Source organism: Chionomys nivalis, chromosome 4 (genome assembly GCF_950005125.1).
Source record: "Chionomys nivalis chromosome 4, mChiNiv1.1, whole genome shotgun sequence".
Classification (NCBI taxonomy): domain Eukaryota; kingdom Metazoa; phylum Chordata; class Mammalia; order Rodentia; family Cricetidae; genus Chionomys; species Chionomys nivalis.
Window position 1 is genome coordinate 51,099,224 of NC_080089.1, and position 20,088 is coordinate 51,119,311.

A 20,088-nucleotide genomic window follows, 5' to 3' on the forward strand; every position below is an offset into this window, starting at 1 on the left:
GAGGACATCCACTGTATTTGTTGTTTTTTAAATAAAGCTTTCCCAGGCGATCCTAAAACCTACATGATTGTCTTGTAATTTGTGCTGAATTCTCAATTTAAATCAGTAGATGACCATATGTCATGATGTTTAGATTATTATATTTTATTGTCATTTTGTTTTAATTTTTATTTATGCTATAATTCCAAATAACTCATTAAATAGAACAAAAAGAGTAGAGCAATTGTCCTAGAACATTTTGAAGATATATTGGGATACCTGAAAGATAATGTCACCAGACCTGCCATTTATTTGCTGTTCTAACAAATAATCAAAGTGAGTTTGACTTTCGTAAGACAAGCTGTAGAAAGGAGTTGTGGCCTAGTGATTTCATTAATTCTGGGCACTTAAGCACTGGGGGCACGAAACTATATAGATGTAGTCCCTGCTTTGATGCAGTATACACTTTATTGATGAAAGATGGAGCAATAACCTAAAGATAATCACTTTATGTAGTTTGAAGTGCTGTGGAGGGCCGTCAGCATGATGGTGTGATGAGAATTAGTGCCGCTTGTAATGGAGCAAAGCTTTAATTTTGTCATCACGTTAGAATATGACCATAAGTGAGTCATTTTAACATCTTCATTTTCTTAGGGTTTCTGAGATTGTTTTTAGTTTTATTTTCTGAAAACCAGTATTTTAGTGAAGGTACTGATAGAGAGGTCTGTATACATCTGTTAGGAGTAACCTCAGTCATTTGTTAAGTTCATGTGAACTGTACACTCTTGTTCTGGCAAGCTATAAGAATAAGACAATGAACATTATGGCATGCTTTTGTTACTTCTTAATCATTTGTCTTCCCTATGTAAATTTTGTCATTGATTTTTTTTTTTTTGAGATCTTAGATTTAGTCTTATCTTTTTTACCTTGATAGCTTTGTTGCGATACAATTAATATGCCATAAAGTTACCCATTTAAACTACACAGTTTAATGATGCTTAATATGCTCAGAGTAGTATACACCTATTACCTCAATCAGTTTTGAAAATCTGTCGTTTCTAAGAAGAAATCCCATACCCATTAAGCAGTCAACTAATTTCTTCCAGGAATCCTCCCCCAGCCATGGGCAACTGTTAATCCATTCACCTCATCTACAGATTTATGTTTTCTCTACACATAACTGGTTTCTTACTTAGCCTGGTATTTTCAAAGTACATCTGTGTTGAAACATATAGTAGCATTTCATACTTTTTAAATTGCTGAATGATATTTTATATTTTATTCATTGTTCTTGGGCACTTGCATTGTTTCTACTATTTCACTGTGTTGTGTATAACTTATGGATATACATGTACAGATTTATTTTAGTATTTTCATGTTTGTATGTTTTCATATTGCTGGCCATATTGACTTACAGTTTTTGAGGAACTGCCTAATTAATTGGTTTGAAAATGGCTTTATGTTTCTATAGCCATGTGTGATTTCTTTGCATCCTCTCCAGGATATGTTAATGATTATCTTTTAGGTTATCATCTTCCTAAATGATTTTCAGTACTGTTAGGATTTTGATTTAGATACCTCAGTGCCTAATGAAGCTGAGTGTCTTTCCATGTGCCATTTCTTTATTTTGGGGGGAAGTGTTCAAATTTTCTCCCCACTGGCCAGTGGGATTTCTTGATGTTCTGAGGGTTCTTATATGTCTGGGATACATATCTTTATCAAATACATGATTTGCAAATATTTTCTCCCAAGGAGATGGTAGACTTGTCTGTGTTAGCCTCAAATGCTGTCATTTAACAAGAGTGTGATTTCTCTCCCTGCTTCTGTAGTCTCCTACGTGCTTCCTGTGTGTTTCCTAGTGTCTCATTCATGTGCATATTTGGAGAATTGACAAATATATTGAAGGAAAATAGCATGCGTATCTGATGAGACTTTTCTCCTTGGTTGCCCCTTTTCAGGCACTTGTCCTCCTAGTACTTTTTCAATCTCAAGCTCTACATCTTCATCTTGGTCTTCCTGGCCCAGTAGGATGCTAGTCCCAGGCTGCTGTGTGGCTTTGCTGCTGTCCACTTTGGGGAACCAGACACCTTTTTGTTTACAGAATGAATATACAGCACATGTGAAAATGTGTTCTCATTTGTCACACAGAAGACATGAGTGACACATATTCTGGAGTGTTTTAAGAAGAGATCTTGTTTATTCACCAGGCTGACATTGAACTCCTAGAGTAAACTGATCATTCTGCCTCAGCCTCCCAAAATACTCAGGACTGTAGCTACACACCATTGTATCTGGGGAGAAAAAGTTTATGCCTTATTGTTTTCAATTATTGTATCCTAATAATTATGTTATTCATCGAAATTTTCACTTTTTTTGCAATGACATATAATAACTCTGTCATTGCTTAGGTAGGTATACTATGTTATTTTTTTTTAGCCAGTAATGCACAATCCCACTGTTCTGTGATTTCTAAAAATTGTGAATGTTGAACTGTCACATATTTTTTTTCTTCTAAGATTATGTGTTTTCCCTAGGAAATCAGTAGTGTTATTGATAAACCATTATCTTAGAAAAGAGAAAGAAAAAAACTTGAAGTTTTGGGCTGTATTTTTGTTGTTGTTATTGTTGTTGTTACTACAATGTTAGCAGTAGCTTCTAAACTTTGTTCTTGGGGTGAGAAATTATTTGACTTTCAAAATCGTTTAATGCTGGTGTTCAAATATGAGTGAGAAAAAGAAGCTTCCTGGAATTTTATTGGTTTGAATTTCCATTAACTTTGCCTGTCTCCTCCATATAAACATGATGACTGAGCACTCTACTCGGACATGAGTAGGGCATAAGCTGTTTGACTTTGTGTTTCTCCAACCTTTGCCTTGAAAGAGTTGATATTTTAAATACCCCAAGATGGAAAGTTTTAGATTTTTTTATGAACCAGCTAGGGGGACAGTTTGTATTCTTTATCATTCTTACCAAATCCTTCACCAGATTTGACTCACATATGGTAATTCAGTAAATATTTTAGGCATTTACACAGTCTCAATTACTGGTTTGGCTGTCTTGTGAAAGCAGTCATATGTAACTTCTGAGTGAGGGTGTGGATGATGATTCAACAAATGTTAGTAAAATAACATTGGGTTTGGTCCGCGGGCCATTGTTTGTTAACCCTTGTTTCAGAGCGCTGGTGAAAGCAGAGCATTTCTTCATAAGGTCATATGACTACCCAAATATTTCTTTGTAGGTGAGATTAGCATAATGTTCATTTTAACATTTGGAAAGATAGATTTTTGCATAATTTTTTAAAAATTCTTTAAAAAATTTTATTACAAAAAGCTATTGACTGTACCTCTTTTGTTTTTTTAATTGATATTACAGAAAACTGATAGAAAATAACATTTTCTATTTATGTCAAATTTAATTTGTAATCCAAACATCTAAGAATTTTGTTATGAGGTAATTTTTTTTACTATGACAGACATAAAAATTTAGCATACTACAAAACTACCAATTTTGAAGTATATGGTTTAAGGATATGAAGAATCACCTATAAGATGTTTGAGCCTAGGGCATCTTGTGTGCTAGACAAGACTTGTACCACTGAGCCCTAGCCCCATGGCTCTTAAATGCATTAATTTATAGATCTCTAAATATGGTGCCTACTGAGATAAAAAACAAAAAAACAAAAAAAAAATTCAGTCTTTACTTTTGGACAGTACTGGGAATTGCACCTTGGGCCTTGTACATCTGAGCAGACACTTCTCCTACTGAGTTATTCTACCCAGGCTCCAGCTTTTCTAATTCCCCCAGATCAAAACTTAAAATTAGAGATTTTTAAAAAAAATTAAGTGTGTGCTTCTATACAACTTGAACTGTAAGGGACTTTCAATGTCTTTACAGTTTTGAATTACATGTTTGTAAAACTGTTACTCTTTACAAGGTTAAATTTGAAGTGTTTATGTGTTTAAACACTGATTTTTAGAAACTGCAAGTTTTTGGCATCATGCTGTAATGAGGATGATTGAAATTAACCCATGTCTGTGCGCTGGGTGAAACCTTTGACAGAACTAGAAGAACAGACGCGGAAAGCTCTGGAACTGGAGCAGGAGCGCCAAAGAGCGAAAGAAGAGGCAGAGCGGCTAGACAAGGAGCGCCGGGCTGCAGAGGAGGCCAAATCTGCCATAGCCAAGCAAGCTGCGGACCAGATGAAGAACCAGGAGCAGCTGGTAAGGCCCTGCTTGTTCTTGGAAAAAGCTAAACTTCACCAAAGACATGGTGTGATGGCAAACCCAAGTATATGACACTTTCTAGAAAGCATGCCGAAGGGATAGCAACAAGCAACAGAACTGAACATTATTCCTGCCTGAAAAAATTAAAAATCCAAACCGGTACCCAAACAGCATGAAGAGGTCCATGTGTTTTGAGTCATATATTCCTTTTTAAAGATTGAAAATACATTTTCTTTCATAAAGTATATTGTTTACAGTTTCCTTTTAAGTAGAACTAGTGGCCAACAAAAGGATTTTCATTCACTTAGACCACTGGTTCTCAACCTTTTTTAATGCTGTGACCTTTAATACAGTTGTTCCTCATGCTGTGGTGACCTACAACCAAAAAATTTATTTTTGTTTCTATAAGTGTAATTTTGCTAATGTTAGGAATCATAATGTAAATGCTGTTTTCTGATGGTCTTAGGCGACCCTTGTGACTTTCCCAAAACGGGTTGTAACTTCCAGGTTGACAACCACTGACTTTGACTTTGAACTGGCTCTGCAGTAAGACATGTGGCGCCTTGCACTTTGATAAATCGAGATAGCATGTTTGGTTTCTGGATGTCATCTATAAGCCATGACTGGTTGAAGTTTTGTTTATTTGATGTACTTCCAAATAATGAGAATGTGCACGACACAGAGAAGATTCCAAATCTTATTAATTCAGGTGTTTATTTACTGAATGTCTTTGAATCTTGTTTGTTTGCAGACAGTCTTGCTACTAACTTAGGCGACCTTTGAACTCTTGATCTTGATTATCTGTTCCCACTTCCTAAGTACCAGGAGAGCATGGATTCCAGGTGTTTGATGTCACACCTGTCCTTTGCTTTTTGAACTTCTCATTTTCTCTCTTTGAAAATAGAACTGGTGAGGAATCAGATGAGACTGTTGACAAAGTGCCTTTGCAATAACAGAACATTCTATGATTTTTATTTGTTTAATGATAAACTTTAAAACATGCTCTTACATTTTAAGCTCTTATTAATGAAACGTAAGTAAATGCTCATCTGTAGAAAAAAGTATTTTAACTTTGCCTTGTATTATCTATCTCATTATATTAAGTACCTATTCAAAGAAGTTAGTTAAAATCTTAAGGAAATCTGCCTTTTTAAAAAAAAAAAAAAAATGGAAGACTAAGAGAGACTTAAAACAGCCCAAGCATGTACCTGAAAAATTTTTGACTGAATTATAACAGAATATTAAAAAATATTGTCTCCGGTATTTATAATATATAAATATTTTAATTTTAGGCAGCAGAACTTGCCGAATTCACTGCCAAGATTGCACTTTTAGAGGAAGCTAAGAAGAAAAAGGAAGAGGAAGCTACTGAGTGGCAACACAAAGTAATCACTGTTTTGTTGTGTGGTAGCGTCTACTGAATAGCTGCTCTGTTAGTGAGCCAGGAATGTGCTTGCTTGCTCTGTACAGGTGATGTGAGGTTGGTACATGCTCAGTCCCTGGGGGATGCATAAGAGGTGATCATCTAGGGGAACCAGACCGATAACCTGGGAAAGTCATAAGCTTTTAAGTTGGGTCTTGAGAAGTAAATTAGTTTAAGATTGGAAATGATTAAGGGATGAAGCACGTTGTTGACTCTACCATATGGAAAAGAATTGAGTTAGTAGAGTAAGTAAGCATAGCCAACAATCAGGTGTGACTTCACAAAAGTTAGAAGATTTAGGTGACAGTTGAATAATAGAAACTTAGTTATAGGGCATCAAACAAATATTTGCTGATGCACATTGGTGGAATATGTGATACCAGGCTTAGAAGATTTCAGAGCACAGTTAACACAATGAGCAAGATTTTATAAAGACAGGGCTGGAGAGATGGCTCAGAGGTTAAGAGCATTGCCTGCTCTTCCAAAGGTCCTGAGTTCAATTCCCAGCAACCACATGGTGGCTCACAGCCATCTGTAAAGAGGTCTGGCGCCCTCTTCTGACCTTCAGGCATACATGAACACAAAATATTATATACATAATAAATAAATAAATATAAAAAAAAGATTTTATAAAGACAAACACACAGAACAAAAAAGAACCCCAGACCTAATCAGTGTGAAGTATGGATTGATATATTGGATGCTCATAAGTGCCCGAAGGGTGCCATAGTGAGATGAAAGGGTTGAAGAGTTAGACACTGTGGTGGACTGAAGCGCAGCAGCCAGTCACAGGAGGCGAGCTTGAGTTAGGCTGTAGTTTACTAGTAGGACTTCTTGTTTTCTTTTTGGGTTTTTTTTTCTTTCTTTCTTTTTTTTTTCAAGCATGCTTTAATTATGCATGGGCACTCTGACTTTCCCGTGTGTACATATACTATAGTCTGCCATATTCACCCAATTACTCCTTCTAGTTCTGCTGCTGCTCCCACTGAGTGCTTGTCCTTTCCATGCAGCAGCTCCCTTCTACTTTCCTGAGTTGCTTTCTTTTTAATGGACCAGTGAGTCTGTTAGGGTTACAGAGCTTGGGTAAAATCTTAGTTACAGAAACATGATGAGCTTGCCAGTGGCTGCACCTCTCTGAGCAACCACTAACTCCCTGCTCCTTAGGGAGAGGTAGTCTCCTAAGCTCCTTCCCCAGGAGCCTTTTAACTGCTTGTAAATCTTAAGGGCGCAGTGGATGCTGCTAAGGTTTCTGATGAGAATTCACAAGTGCAGAAGTCAAGCTTAGAATTGGAGGGATGGCACAGAGAAGACAATGAGTCTAATTCAATAACATCAACTTATAGTGCACTTATGATATTTATATCCAAGGAAGGTACATGAAATACACAATAGTTTTTCTACAGTAAAATATTCTTACTGTATGACATTTTTTTCCTGTTCTTAAATTTCTTTGAGACAGTTCAATTTTTAATTGGAACATTTTTGACATATTATATGTATATGTGCAAAAATATACATGTAGAAAGGGGGTAAAATGGTTAGTCTTCCTATTATACTGCTTTTGTCATGAGAATTTTATAGACCCTATTTGGAAATGGATTTATGAATTTTAGAGTCATACAAACTTTTAAAATATATTACAGCTACAAGTCCTATGAGCAATTCAAAAATGCATAGAAATCAACAAAAATTAATTAAAAAATAAAATTACAGTCCTACAAGCTAGGACAACATTATTTTAGAACAGTGTACATTCTCTCCTATTTCTTATATTTTTGTATACAGTTATTTATGTGTGAAATGAAATCTTTGTTTATATAATTCCATTTTATTGAATTTTTATCTCATGTAATGTTAGATTATATTTAGATTCTAAAATGTAACCATTAAGCTCTTCAAGCTTAAGGAATTGTTATGGGAGACCCCATGGTTTCGGAGCCCTTTGAGAGTGCGATAGACTCCTAATAGGACATAGGACGAGACTGGAAAGTGAGACTTTCCTAAGCAACCCAGGGAGCACTGTTCCCAAATCATCAGTAATTTGGATATTTTATGTTGTATCATGTGAGATGACTTATCTGGTTAACCCATTGTTAGGTGAGTGATTTTAATTTACCACTGTATTAGAGTAATGACAGTCTGGTTATTCCATTGACTATTTTTCTGCTTGTGCCTCATATATAATCTATAAAATGTGCCATTTCTCAGCATTGTACAGATTTAAGTTTTTTCCCACCAAGCTTTTGCAAAACAGTTACAGCAACAAAGAATAAACCTGTATTAATATTTTTAAGCATGAAATATTTAAAAAATGTTTATGCCTCCTATCTGCTAGAATCCTATAAAATGGAGGTTTAATTAAAAGGATTTATCATCATTACCTTGAAATATATTTTTTTTTGTTACAAAGACAGAATTAAGTATTTTTATTCACAGTTTAACAAACTTATTTTCAATGTTCAGGCTTTTGCAGCTCAAGAAGACTTGGAAAAGACCAAAGAAGAGTTAAAAACCGTGATGTCTGCGCCCCCTCCCCCTCCGCCTCCGCCAGTTGTTCCTCCGACGGAGAATGAGCATGACGAGCAGGACGAGAACAGCGCCGAGGCCAGTGCCGAGCTGTCCAGCGAGGGGGTGATGAACCACAGAAGCGAGGAGGAGCGGGTGACGGAAACACAGAAGAATGAACGTGTGAAGAAGCAGCTCCAGGTACTGATGCAGCTGTGTGTGCACTCAAAACCCTTGCAGTCCGGGCCAGCCTTGTGATTGACTCTTCTTATTTGTCCTGAAGTGACAAGTCTCTCGTTGCTTCCATTACACAACCATTAGCAAGGGCTTTGCTAACTATGAGTTTTCAGTTACAGATGGGTGTTTTGGGCGCCACTCTGTTGTGGGATCTGCGGGGCTGTGTCTCGCCACCCGGCTAGCTTTACACCTGAAATAATTACACGGAAACTGTATTCTTTTAAACACTGCCTGGCCCATTAGTTCCAGCCTCTTATTGACTAGCTCTTACATATTGATCTAACCCATTTCTAATATTCTGTGTAGCACCATGAGCTGGCTTACCACGGAAGATCTTAACCTGCGACACGGGTGGGAGAATCATGGCAACTGCCTGACTCGGCTTCTTTCTCCCAGCATTCTGTGCTGTCTCTCCGCCTATCTAATTTTCTGTCCTATCAGGGCCAAGGCAGTTTCTTTATTATTTAACCAATGAAATAACAGATAGAAAGATGACCCTCCTCCATCAGATGGGTTCATTTTCAAAGGGAGAAAGTATCTAGTACTGTGTAAAATTACATTAGTCTTTAAAACAGATGCAACACTTGATACTTCATCCTTCATCTAAAATATTTTATCAGAATTATTCATATTTTAAAACTAAAAGATCAGTTTATTAAATGTATATTATTAGGTCAGAATAGGAAATTTCAGCGTAATTCAACAGTTTAAAAAGTAACTTAATTTTTTTCTTGGTGAAATCTTAATTTAAAAAAGGGAAAATTATAATAACTGTATTAAGATTTCTAGAGAAAATGTTCATTTTTATCTTACACTAACTTTTCTTTAAAATGACTACCTTGAACTTGATCAGTTATTTCATGTGTTGGATTAAGAAAGTGAAAGCAGTTCAGAATATATAAAATATTATGGCTGATGACTAAAGAAAAGAAAGGCCGTGGGCATTCCTCCCTATCACAGTTACTAACAAAAGAAGTTTGTGGGACTGGATGTGACTCCGCAGTTAAGAGAATGGTCTGGCTGGGCCTTCAGAGGACCTGAATAATTGTAAGTTCCCACAGACAGACATGCAGACAAAACACCAAAAAAAAAAAAAAAAAAAAAAAAAAAAAGCACAAAAAAACAAACAAAAAAAACCACTCCGCAGTGGAAAGATTAAGAATATATTAAAGAGTCAGATTTGGTGTACATGTATTTTTGCATCTTTAAACTTTTTTCATAATTTGTTAAACTCTATGTAATAGCAATGCTTTTTTTAATGCAGGCATTAAGTTCAGAATTAGCCCAAGCCAGAGATGAAACCAAGAAAACACAGAATGATGTTCTTCATGCTGAGAATGTCAAAGCAGGCCGCGATAAGTACAAGACTCTGAGACAGATTCGACAAGGCAATACGAAGCAGCGTATCGATGAGTTTGAAGCAATGTGAGAGCTGTTCTTGTGATACATGTTCTTCCTAAGCTGAACCACCACCAGAGAAAAGCAGGCCTTGCAGATGGATGGAATGCATCCCACCTTGCCAAAGCACTCACAGCAGTTGACTGTGCTCACTAGCGGAAGTCTGAAGGGCGCTCTTCAGCATTAAGGCAGTGTGATGTCATGTTTGGTCATTTTTCTTTTGGCCAGGGAATTGATAATGCTATCCTGTCATCTCTGTACATTTTTCATTTTTTTTGTTTGATTTTTTCAGTTGAATATCAACACTAATGACCATGTCTGATAAATGTGTCTGTGTGCTTTGAGCACGGTGTACATCTTAGGATGATGGTGAACATTTCAGTGCATGCTTAGTTAATGAACTCAATTTTCTTTGCCCTTTCCATGTTTGACCTACATACATTTCCATGTTCACTCATGTGTTTTCTCATGCCCTGTCATGGCAGAGCCGCAATGTTAGTGTCATACACATCACTTACTGGAGGTGTTGAAGATGAGGTATCGGGGTAAACAGACACAGGGTTGATGAGACAGCAGCCATGGTGTAAGAGACTGCATCGCGAGATGATTAGAACATTGAACAGTACAGTGTGCAGAGGTGGTTAATTATTACAGAAATCCCTTAATTACATTATTGGGTGGTTACTTTGCATTTCCTTAAGCACAGTCATCATTGCCAGCTCAAGTGATTGGCGTGACATGTCCTATAATCCTTTGATGACTTTTCTTGCCTGCTGCCTCAGAGATGGAGCCAGCAGGCATCAGTCCTAGGAGAATTTATTGATAAAACTCTGCCTGCGAATAAGTGGTCTCTGAAAAAAATTCAAGGTTTGTTCTTAGGTTGCTGTAGAAACAGATGTCTAATAGATACTGTTGATGATAACTGATTTTAATTGTCAGAAGGAACAAACCTGGACCCTCCTGCAAGGGCAGCAGATGAAAGAAAGCATCAGTTCTAAGGAAGTAATACTACCTCACTGTACACTGTGGCGACTGTCCCCACACAGTGTGTGCGCGCTGCATGTCTGCTATCCATAGACAGTCTCAATCGTGCCCTTCATTGAATGCTAATGCTTTAACTGCCTTTTTGTTGAACTGTGGGGCTCTGATGTGTGTTCAGATATTGTTTGTTCTCACTGGTGTGCTGTTTGCTGAGGGGTGGTCTGTGTCTGAGGAAGTAAGACATTGCCTTTGCAGCGAAGGATTCTCGTCCTTTATTCGTGGTGGGAAAGGTACATCATCTTAGCATATTTGGTTTCTAAATCACTGCTTATTTTATTTGCAGTCTCTAAAATCCAATCTCATTTCAATTATGTCTTATTGAAAAGTCTTTCTGGCTAGAAAGATGTTTTTATATTCTTTGACCATGAAGCACCTGAGTTTGAAGATACAGAAAGCCTTGTTTTCTCTGTGTGGTTCAGCTACGTTCCATTCGGTATTATGCACTCAAACTTACTTTATCTATTACAATTGCCATTTTATTAAGCAGTTTTCATGCACAGTAGATTCCACTTATGTCTGAAAATATCTCGTGCTGTTTTTTATTTTGCTGACTTTAAAAGGAGTAATTTGGGCAGACATTATGAAAAGGAAAGGCCTTGCTTAATATATTTTTTGGATTCTGTAGGACAAGAGACAACTGGTTAACCTTGAAGTAACGGTTGTACAGTGGTTGTGCACATGCTTCAAAATCATTTGTGAGGGAATGTTTCTGCTTTCCATAATGAGAGGGGGAGATGGTAGGACTTCCTGGCCTACCTGGAAACACGAGCATTCTCTTTCCCAAAGCTCTAGAGCGATAGTCCTTATTGCTAGAAGAGTTGACTTCCCATGGATTTTCACTGGTTTTCCCCTATTTGCATTGTGTACAAGATCACTGCTACACCAGTTGTTACAGTGTTGAGAGGTTACCAGTTATATTTGCTGTTAATAGTCTATTTGTAGATTAGGATTAAAATGGGTTTAATCCGTTTTTAAAGTTGTATGGATTTTTCTAAACAGGAACAGTCATTTGCAATATGGGTTTTCATAGAGATTAAACCAATTATAACGTTTATCATTAGCAGTTGAGAGCACATGTTCATATAGCAATGTAAAAACACACTAATGAGTATTTGGTAATTTCCCATTAGCATAATTTCATGTTGTACAAGTAAATTACATATACATCTCTAATTTTGGATAATATTCATTGGTTAACAATAAAGTGACAAAAGCTCATGCCTTTGAGTTCCACTGTTGTTATTTAACATGTTTTCCTCATATATTTCTTGAAATTATAGTTTGAGCCATGAACTATATGACATCTTAGGAGAAAAGTTTGAATCCTTATATAGACTTCCTTTTTCGTCACCCTTTTATCCTGGAGAGGTCACAGTGACTCTTAGATTCTTGACATCTGAAGATAATTTGGGAGTTCATGCATTGCTTTTTCTTTTTCCCAAGGAAGACAGGGCTTCCTCTTGACGACTCTTCTCACTATTACACTTCCGGTGTTCCTTATATTCTATGCTAAGTACCTTAGTCTTACCAAAGCTGTCAGAGCAGTCAACTGTGAGTGTAGAACTGCCTTCAGTCTCTCACTGATCCTTAGCAAATATTCTTAAATAGAAGACTGACAGCTCTCAGAACACTCTAAAAGCCAAGACTTTTTTTTTTATAGAATGTTTTACTTTTTATCTAGAGAGGCTTTATTTTTTTTAACTAGAATTACTACTTTTAAACTTAACAAATTATTGGAATTTTTCTTTATTATGCACTGAAAAATGGCTTGACATTACTGTTGGCTGGAATAATTCCCTTTTTTTTAAATTTGCATTGCCTTATAGATTTGGGATGTTTTAAGAAACAGAAGGATAAACATTAAATTCACAAGTATATGTGACCAATGAAAACTCAGCTTGTTTTAAAAGTTAAAACTTTAACTAAAATATAAGTGATTATTAAATTTGCATTAATTTACTAACCCGTGAGGCAGATGTGGCCCGTCATGTAGACTAATGTTCTCCTCAAACATTTTGGAAGTTGAGTGGATTCTGTGTGTGTTTTGATTACATCATAAAAATGTTCAAAAGCCAGGTGTGCTGGCCCACACCTGTGATCTCAATTCAGAAGGTGGAGGCAGGAGAATCAAGAGTTCATTGTCATCCTTGGGTACACACTGAGTTCAAAGTCAGCCTAGGCTAAATGTCACCCTGTCTACTCCCCATCCAAATAAACAGACAATTAGTTGCGCCCCTGCCTCTACACCATAGATAAGTCAGACATGGGTATGCTTTTTTCTCAACATTGGCTTTCCAGTTCCATACTTTTAACTCCTGTTTTTCCTTAGACTTATCTCTTAGTAATAAGCCCATCTCTTAGGAATTTAAGAGCTGCCATTTCCTGATGGAAAAGGCTGTGTGACTCCTATCCCGTCTCCTCTTTGACTCCTTTATCTCTGTGAATCAAATGTTTTGACTCAAACTTGTCCACACTGCCGTAAGCATGACATTTTCCTTATGCACATACCAAGGGTTGACGTGTTTCCTTCATGCTTGTATACACACTGCCTTAAGCATTGAAGTGTTAACTTTATCTCATCTAGAACTTTAAAGTCCACGACTTCTAGGTCACCTTTGTGTCTTTCCGTGGAGCTCCTGTACACTCAGTGGTACACATTCTTATTTAGTAACCTTCATTTAATCAAAAACATTTGTTATGAATTGCCTGCTATATTTGAGGACTTGAAGCAAGATAAGAATGACCATGACCCTTCAAATATGAGACTTCAAATACTAATTTATCCTAGTTATTACATCAATTTGCATTTCTCAGTTACAGTATCAGTTTACTTTGAAAACGTCAGTGCCATGTTGTTGCTTCGTGCTATTTTGTATACTTAGATTCCTCCATGTTTAGCTAACCGGTTACTCCCATCTTTGAAGTTTATTTCCTTGTCCTAATTGTTCATTTTTATTTAATCACTTTAAAATGTGGGGTTTTACACTGGTCATCGTGTCATTTGTTCCCAAAAGCTAGTGGTACTGACTTTAGCTTTGTCTTATGCACACTATCAAGCATAGCAAGCAGGCTTTTAGAATCTGGGGACATTCAGGTGACTTGGGAGCTTTTCTGATGAGATGGGGATTGTGACATTCTTATCACACTCACAATGTATATAACCTTTTCATTTTCTTGGTTTGAATATTAGACCTACAAACATGCGCTTATTAGAATCCCAAGACAGTATCTCCCTCCTCCGATTCCTTTTATTCATACTAAAAACCTATGAAACTCAAGTGTAGCATTTGAGTCTTTTATATTATCACTCCATTTCTAGTTTTTTAAGTTTTAAATGCATTGGCTCAAAGACGACAGTTGTACAATGATGAGAACAAGATATAAGGAAGGGCAGTAGCAGGAAAGAGAGCGGTCAAGAGAATGGGTGTTGGGTGTGGTTCCCAGGGAAACTGGTTCTCTAGTACATAGCAGTTTCCATTTCATGGGTCAAACTTTTAATGTTGATTAATAAAGATGCCCATAGAGAGGAAGCTCCTGATTTGAGTCTGTAACTATAAGAAGATTGACCTTTTACTCAGTCAAATAACAGCAGCAGCAGTATCTTAAGTGGGAATTTTATGGCATTTTTGGCTGAATATTTATGGGTTTGTTTTGTGACAAACATGTAAGGTGAGCTTGTTAATCATTTCAAGGGTACAACGTGGTAGCACCACATTGTCATTGCTGTGCACCCATCACTAGCATCCATCTCCAGAGCATATTCATCCACACTGAAGGTGTACCCATTGAAGGACAGCTCTCTTCCTGTCCATGGGGGAAGCTGTACCCATTGAAGGACAGCTCTCTTCCTGTCCATGGGGGAAGCTGTACCCATTGAAGGACAGCTCTCTTCCTGTCCATGGGGGAAGCTGTACCCATTGAAGGACAGCTCTCTTCCTGTCCATGGGGAAAGCTATACCCATTGAAGGACAGCTCTCTTCTTGGTCCATGGTGGCTAGTGTTGGTACTTTCTGTCTCTGAACTGTGGGATTTCTAGGTACCTTATCAGAGTAAACCATACAGTATCCATCCTTTTCTGTCTGGCATACTTAATACATTTCACGTAATGTCATCTCATTTTAGCAAGTTTTATTTCTTGTTGAGGTTGAGTTGTTTATATCCATTTTATCCATTAATTGATCAGTTGGCATTAGGGTTGGCACATTTTTACCATTGTGCTGTTCTAGCTTTTCCACGTTTACTGATGGTGCTTGAACATTGCTGTGAATATAAGGCAGACTCCCTAAATTGATTCACTGAATCCCATGCTAATCCTATGCTTCATATTTTGAAAAGTTGTCATATTATCTTCCATGACAGCTGTACTATTGTGTTCCCACCGAAATGCACTAGGCTCCCAGGTCTCTGTACCCTCCCTGACAATTGATATTTTCTGGAGAGCTCCTTTTATTTGTTCTGACAATGAAGTAGTAACTCTCTGTGGTTCTGGTTTATATTTCTTTGAATTTTAAATGAAAAAAAGCATATGGAGTACTTACCTCTTTATTTGCTTATGGTTCTTGTGTATCTTCCTTGAGGACTATTCATTTGGGTTTGTCCATTTTAAATTTATTTTTGGTTGAATTAAGTTTTTAAAAGAGATCTTTATATTCAGAATTCAAGCTATTCTTAATCTCAGGATTTTAGTTTGATTTTTCTTAGACAGGGTCTCTCTAGATAGCCCTGGCTGTCCTGGAACTCACTGTGCAGACCAGGTTGATCTTGAACTCCCAAAGGTCTCTCTTCTTCTGCCTCCCAAGTGCTAGGATTAACGGTGTGTGCCACCACATTCAGTGAGAGTTAGGATTTTAATTCCGTACCAAATATGAGCAGCAAATATTTTTCTGCCATCCTGTGAATTTCTCTCTCACTTTTGTTGATGTCCTTTGCTGCGTACAAGATTTTGGTGAAGTTTGGTATATTTGTTGGTGCCATTAACCTAGGGCTTTTGGTTTTTCTTTTTTTTAAAAAAAAAAACAAAACAACCCATGCTTTTGTTAATTTTAAGATCTTGATGTGTTACCCAAGCTGGCTTCCGACCCCTGTGCATTAACTAGCCTGCTTTGATCGTAATCTTCTAGGTGGTCTGTACTATACATGTGTGCTGTCACCGTGCCAGGTGGTTGGGTTTGGTTTGGTTTGGTTTGGTTTTTTGAGACAGGGTTACTCTGTAGCTTTGGAGCCTGTCCTGGAACTGGCTCTTGTAGACCAGGCTGGCCTTGAACTCATCACAAATCCGCCTGCCTCTGCCTCCTGAGTGCTGGGATTAAAGGTGTGCACCACCGCCTGGCAAGATGGTTGGGTTTTTGGTTGGTTGGTTTTGGTTTTTTTGGAACAAAGTTTTAGAATTTCTATTTAAAACAGCTCTCAATCTCTTGAACTTGTATTAGTCCTGCTTCGGTGCTGTAAGCCCAAGTGCTGGGGTTACAGGCCATTATGCCCGACTTAGGGAAAGTAGGTTTTGCTGAACACATTGCTAAAAAGAAAGGCCGGATGGCAGAATGCCATTTTCAGTGATTAGTCTGCAGACAGGAAAAAGTACATGGAAAGTGGGGGTCACTGCACTGACTGTAGGAGGCAGAGTTTAAGGATGCTGTGCAAGCTGGGAGACAGTGTGCCAGGGTACACATTTTGATTCAAGGACAACTTGTGGCTTTGATAATTCATGCTGCAATGTAACACATAACTAAAGAGTGCAGAGGTTAAAGAAAGCCTAGTGTTCATTCTGTAGCTAGCCTGCAGGAAGGCTGTGGCCCTATGGAGGAGAGACATACCCAGATGTTGTCTGATCTCAGCTTTGCTGAGAGTAGCAATACTCTTTTTCTTCTGCTTGTTTAGGGATTTTCAGGACCTTGTTGGTGACCTTTTGTAGGAAGGTTGCTGGTGAACTAGAATTGAAGATCCTGAGGTCTAATTCCAAGTCTAACACTGTGTTGTATTGCAACTCTGATTTCTGAGTTTATAGGCTTGAATCAGATTGCCTGAGTCAGCATTTTTCTAGAATCAGATATGGATAACTTGGACTTCAGATATATTTTTAAAAACTACTGTCTAATGTTGGCTAAAAGCCATGTACTTTTCAATTCTTGTAGTTGCAAAGCTCTTGCCTCAGTAGGGTGCATGCCTTCAGATAACCCTAATGATGTCATGACTAGAAGATGTCCAGCAAACAGGTTTCTAGGGACTAGGAAGCCAGCTTCTTAGGTCATTGTGAAGGGTCATAATCATCAAGATGTGACCCAATGGTGATTATCTCAGCGCATACAGCTATAGTTTTTTACTGTGTGTAGCATCTTTGGGCAGTCTATTCCGAAAATTTCTAAAAGCACAAGAGATAAAGTTATAACTTACATGCAACTATATCAAGGCACAGAAAGACTTGAAGTGCTGCAACTGCCCATTCATAAGGAAGCATGTAAGGCAGCCCATGACGTGGGAAAGTCGTGAGGGGAAGTAGGGTGGATGTACAGAAGGCAGCCCATGACATGGGCAAGTCGTGAGGGGAAGTAGGGTGGATGTACAGTTTGGGTCCTGATGGAATCCGGGGCCGGGGAAATGTTAAGAAGAGAAAGTGGACTTAAGCCAGACCCTTGGAGAGCTCCAACAGTGCTTCCAAGCTGGGGACAGTTGGGGAGGGAAGAGCACAGACCTTGCACAGTGGGCTGACTCCCCTGAAACTCCAGAGTGATCACACTTGGGATACAGTCACTGAAGAAAGCATTAGATCAGATGAAGTGTACAGTGTCTTCTGGAAGGTGTTTCTCACAAACCTCCAAGTCAGCCGTTCTCAACCTGTGGGTTGCGACCCTTGGGGGTTGGATGATCTTTTCACAGGGGCCGCATATCAGATATCCTGTGTATCAGATATTTCCATTATGATTCATAACAGTAGTAAAATTACAGTTCTGTTGTAGCAACAATAATTTATAGTTGGGGTCAGCACAACACGAGGAACTGTATTAAAGGGTTACGGTAGTCGGAAGGTTGGGAACCACTGCTGCTTGTGATCCTGAAGCCTCAAAGAACAGAAGTGCTCTTTGTAGCAGAGTCCTACCATCCCCAAGGGCCTAAAGCTACCCTCCGGCATGAACTCCACTGGGCACTCCTGCCCAAGTCCACAGGCTTCTCTCTAGTAAAGTGGCAAATAATTACCCTCTGGGGCAAATGTGTTCCGAGCGGCACTTAATTGAGTTGCTCCACACCATCTGGTGTGGTAACACTAATAACAAGGCCCTGGCGATTCACCGATGAGTTAAAACAGCGTAGTCAGAGGAGGAAGCAGGAGAGTCAAGATGAGCATCCAGCGGATAGAGACAGTCCCTTGCTGCTGTCGGCTAGACCACGGATGCTCCCCCTGTTCTGAGGCCGAGCGACACTTTGGTGAATATGGAGAGCTGGTCTCCAGAGCGGTTTGCACAGAGGCCACAGAGAGTGTGACACTCCCCACTGCTGGAACCCAGGCATCCGCCGTGTCAGCAGGGATTGACTTTGGGTTCAGAACCGGGTAAAGGGCAGTGCTGAGTAGTCGAAGGGCTGTCTGGGGTCATGGCTAGTAAAGTCAGCTGTGGCCTGTTTGCGGAAGGCCTCCAGATAGGTCTTTTGTGGAACTCCTAAGGGTCTTTGATGGGGAAAGAACGGCAGCTGAGAACCTTCCAGACACTGTCCTCGCTTTTGAGGACATCACAGTGATATACGCCCTTGCCCTGAGCTGACTTCTGTAGGAAAAGCTTTCGGCATGAGTAAGCGGCGCTAAAACACTGCACATTTCTGTGCTAGGTCAGGTTTGTGAACTAGCCGCTATTGTGCCGTCCTTGACCCATGAAAGCAATTCCGTTTCCACTTGACCTGTGAAAACACAGGGCCGAGTCAGGAAAAACTTTGGGGGTGATTATCAGGGTTCAGAGGCCACAAGCATCCCCACGAAGAGGTGGTGTGTAAATTGCCACTCTACGGAAGAGAAACCCCGCTCCCTTGCCTTCACTTGAATCAGGAGGGTGGGTGCGCTGGACCTAGCCAGACTCTTGTCTGTCCAGGGCTCTCGTGCTGTCTCTAAGGTACACATGGTTCCTCAGACACAGGAGTCCCAGTATGGCTGTACCTTTTGATCTTCCAATAAGTCAGAAAGCCTTCCAGACACAGCTTAGAGAGGCTAGGATTGGAGGGAGGGAGGCCCTCGAGAAGTGAGGTCACACATAACTCAAGACAGGTTAACCATTTCAGGAAATCTAACCATGCCTGGAGAAGAATTCTAAATTCGCAGAACCGGGTGTGATTATTTCAACAAAATAATTAGTAGGTAGAAGGTAAAATGTGATTTTGTTGAAATCTGCCCCTTATTTCACAAGGTTTTGAAAAAGCTTATCAAGCCTAGCAAGATAGACCTGCCTGCCCGAAGGAGCCCAGTGGACCACAGTCTACTGTCTTTGCTGAAAGTGTTCCAGGAAGAGAGAATGGCATACACGGAAGACCTTTAGGGCAGAAAGGGCTAGACTGGCTTCAGGAAAAGAAGGAAAGGGTTATGCCTGATTCTGAATGAAGTTAGGTCAGTGCTATCTGAAGTTGGAAAGGGGCCAGGCCACATCTCCCCTAGTTTATGGGGTTTAGACGCATGCCCACTGAGCAGTTTGGCCTTGGAGACCACATTATTTCCAGAGGTTGGCCCGAATTGTTTCAGAAGTTTGAGCGACAGAAGGTGAAGATGCACTGGGTGTTAGTCCCGTACTTAATTGGCCATGCACAGGGATACACCTGCCTTGAGGAAGGGATACCTCTCCCTGATCCACAGCGTTACCTCAGGAAGGCTACAGTGGCCTTGAAGATGGTAAACTATCCTACTTAGTAGCACAGTAGTTAGTCCAAAGATAACCATCATGGCAGTCTGTATTTGGACTTAGGTTTGCATTGAAGTGGGGACTATATATGTGCACATCTTCTATGTCTATATACCTGTCATGACCACTGTATACTAAAGTGACAAGATATGCTTAAATGCTATTGTAGGCCTTCCTTGTCTGCACACCCCGAGTGAGTATGTCCATTAGTAGAGAAAGCAAGCTGAACTCATGAAACTCTCAGGTTAAATGTAGCAGGGTGGCGGGGACTGGAAAGTAAACCCATCAGGGAAGACTGGGTTCCATTCAGCCGTTTCATCTTCAAGATGAGGTGAAGGCTTCAATGCAAAAAGAGATAGGTGCTTGGCCTTTGCGGGGAAGAGAATCCATCGTTTTCTTGTCAAAGCTCCCC

At 39.1% G+C, this 20,088-nt stretch overlaps 1 protein-coding gene across 2 annotated transcripts in view; it reads left to right on the forward strand.

Annotated features, from left to right (window-relative positions):
* Positions 1–20,088, forward strand: part of Rdx (radixin) — a 64,095-nt gene that overhangs the window by 36,271 nt on the left and 7,736 nt on the right. For both annotated transcript variants that reach the window (XM_057766941.1, XM_057766942.1), the window contains exons 11-14: positions 4,039–4,199; positions 5,495–5,587; positions 8,089–8,331; positions 9,632–9,792. In XM_057766941.1, coding sequence (XP_057622924.1) covers positions 4,039–4,199; positions 5,495–5,587; positions 8,089–8,331; positions 9,632–9,792 — 658 coding nt within the window. The remainder of the gene's footprint in view (positions 1–4,038; positions 4,200–5,494; positions 5,588–8,088; positions 8,332–9,631; positions 9,793–20,088) is intronic.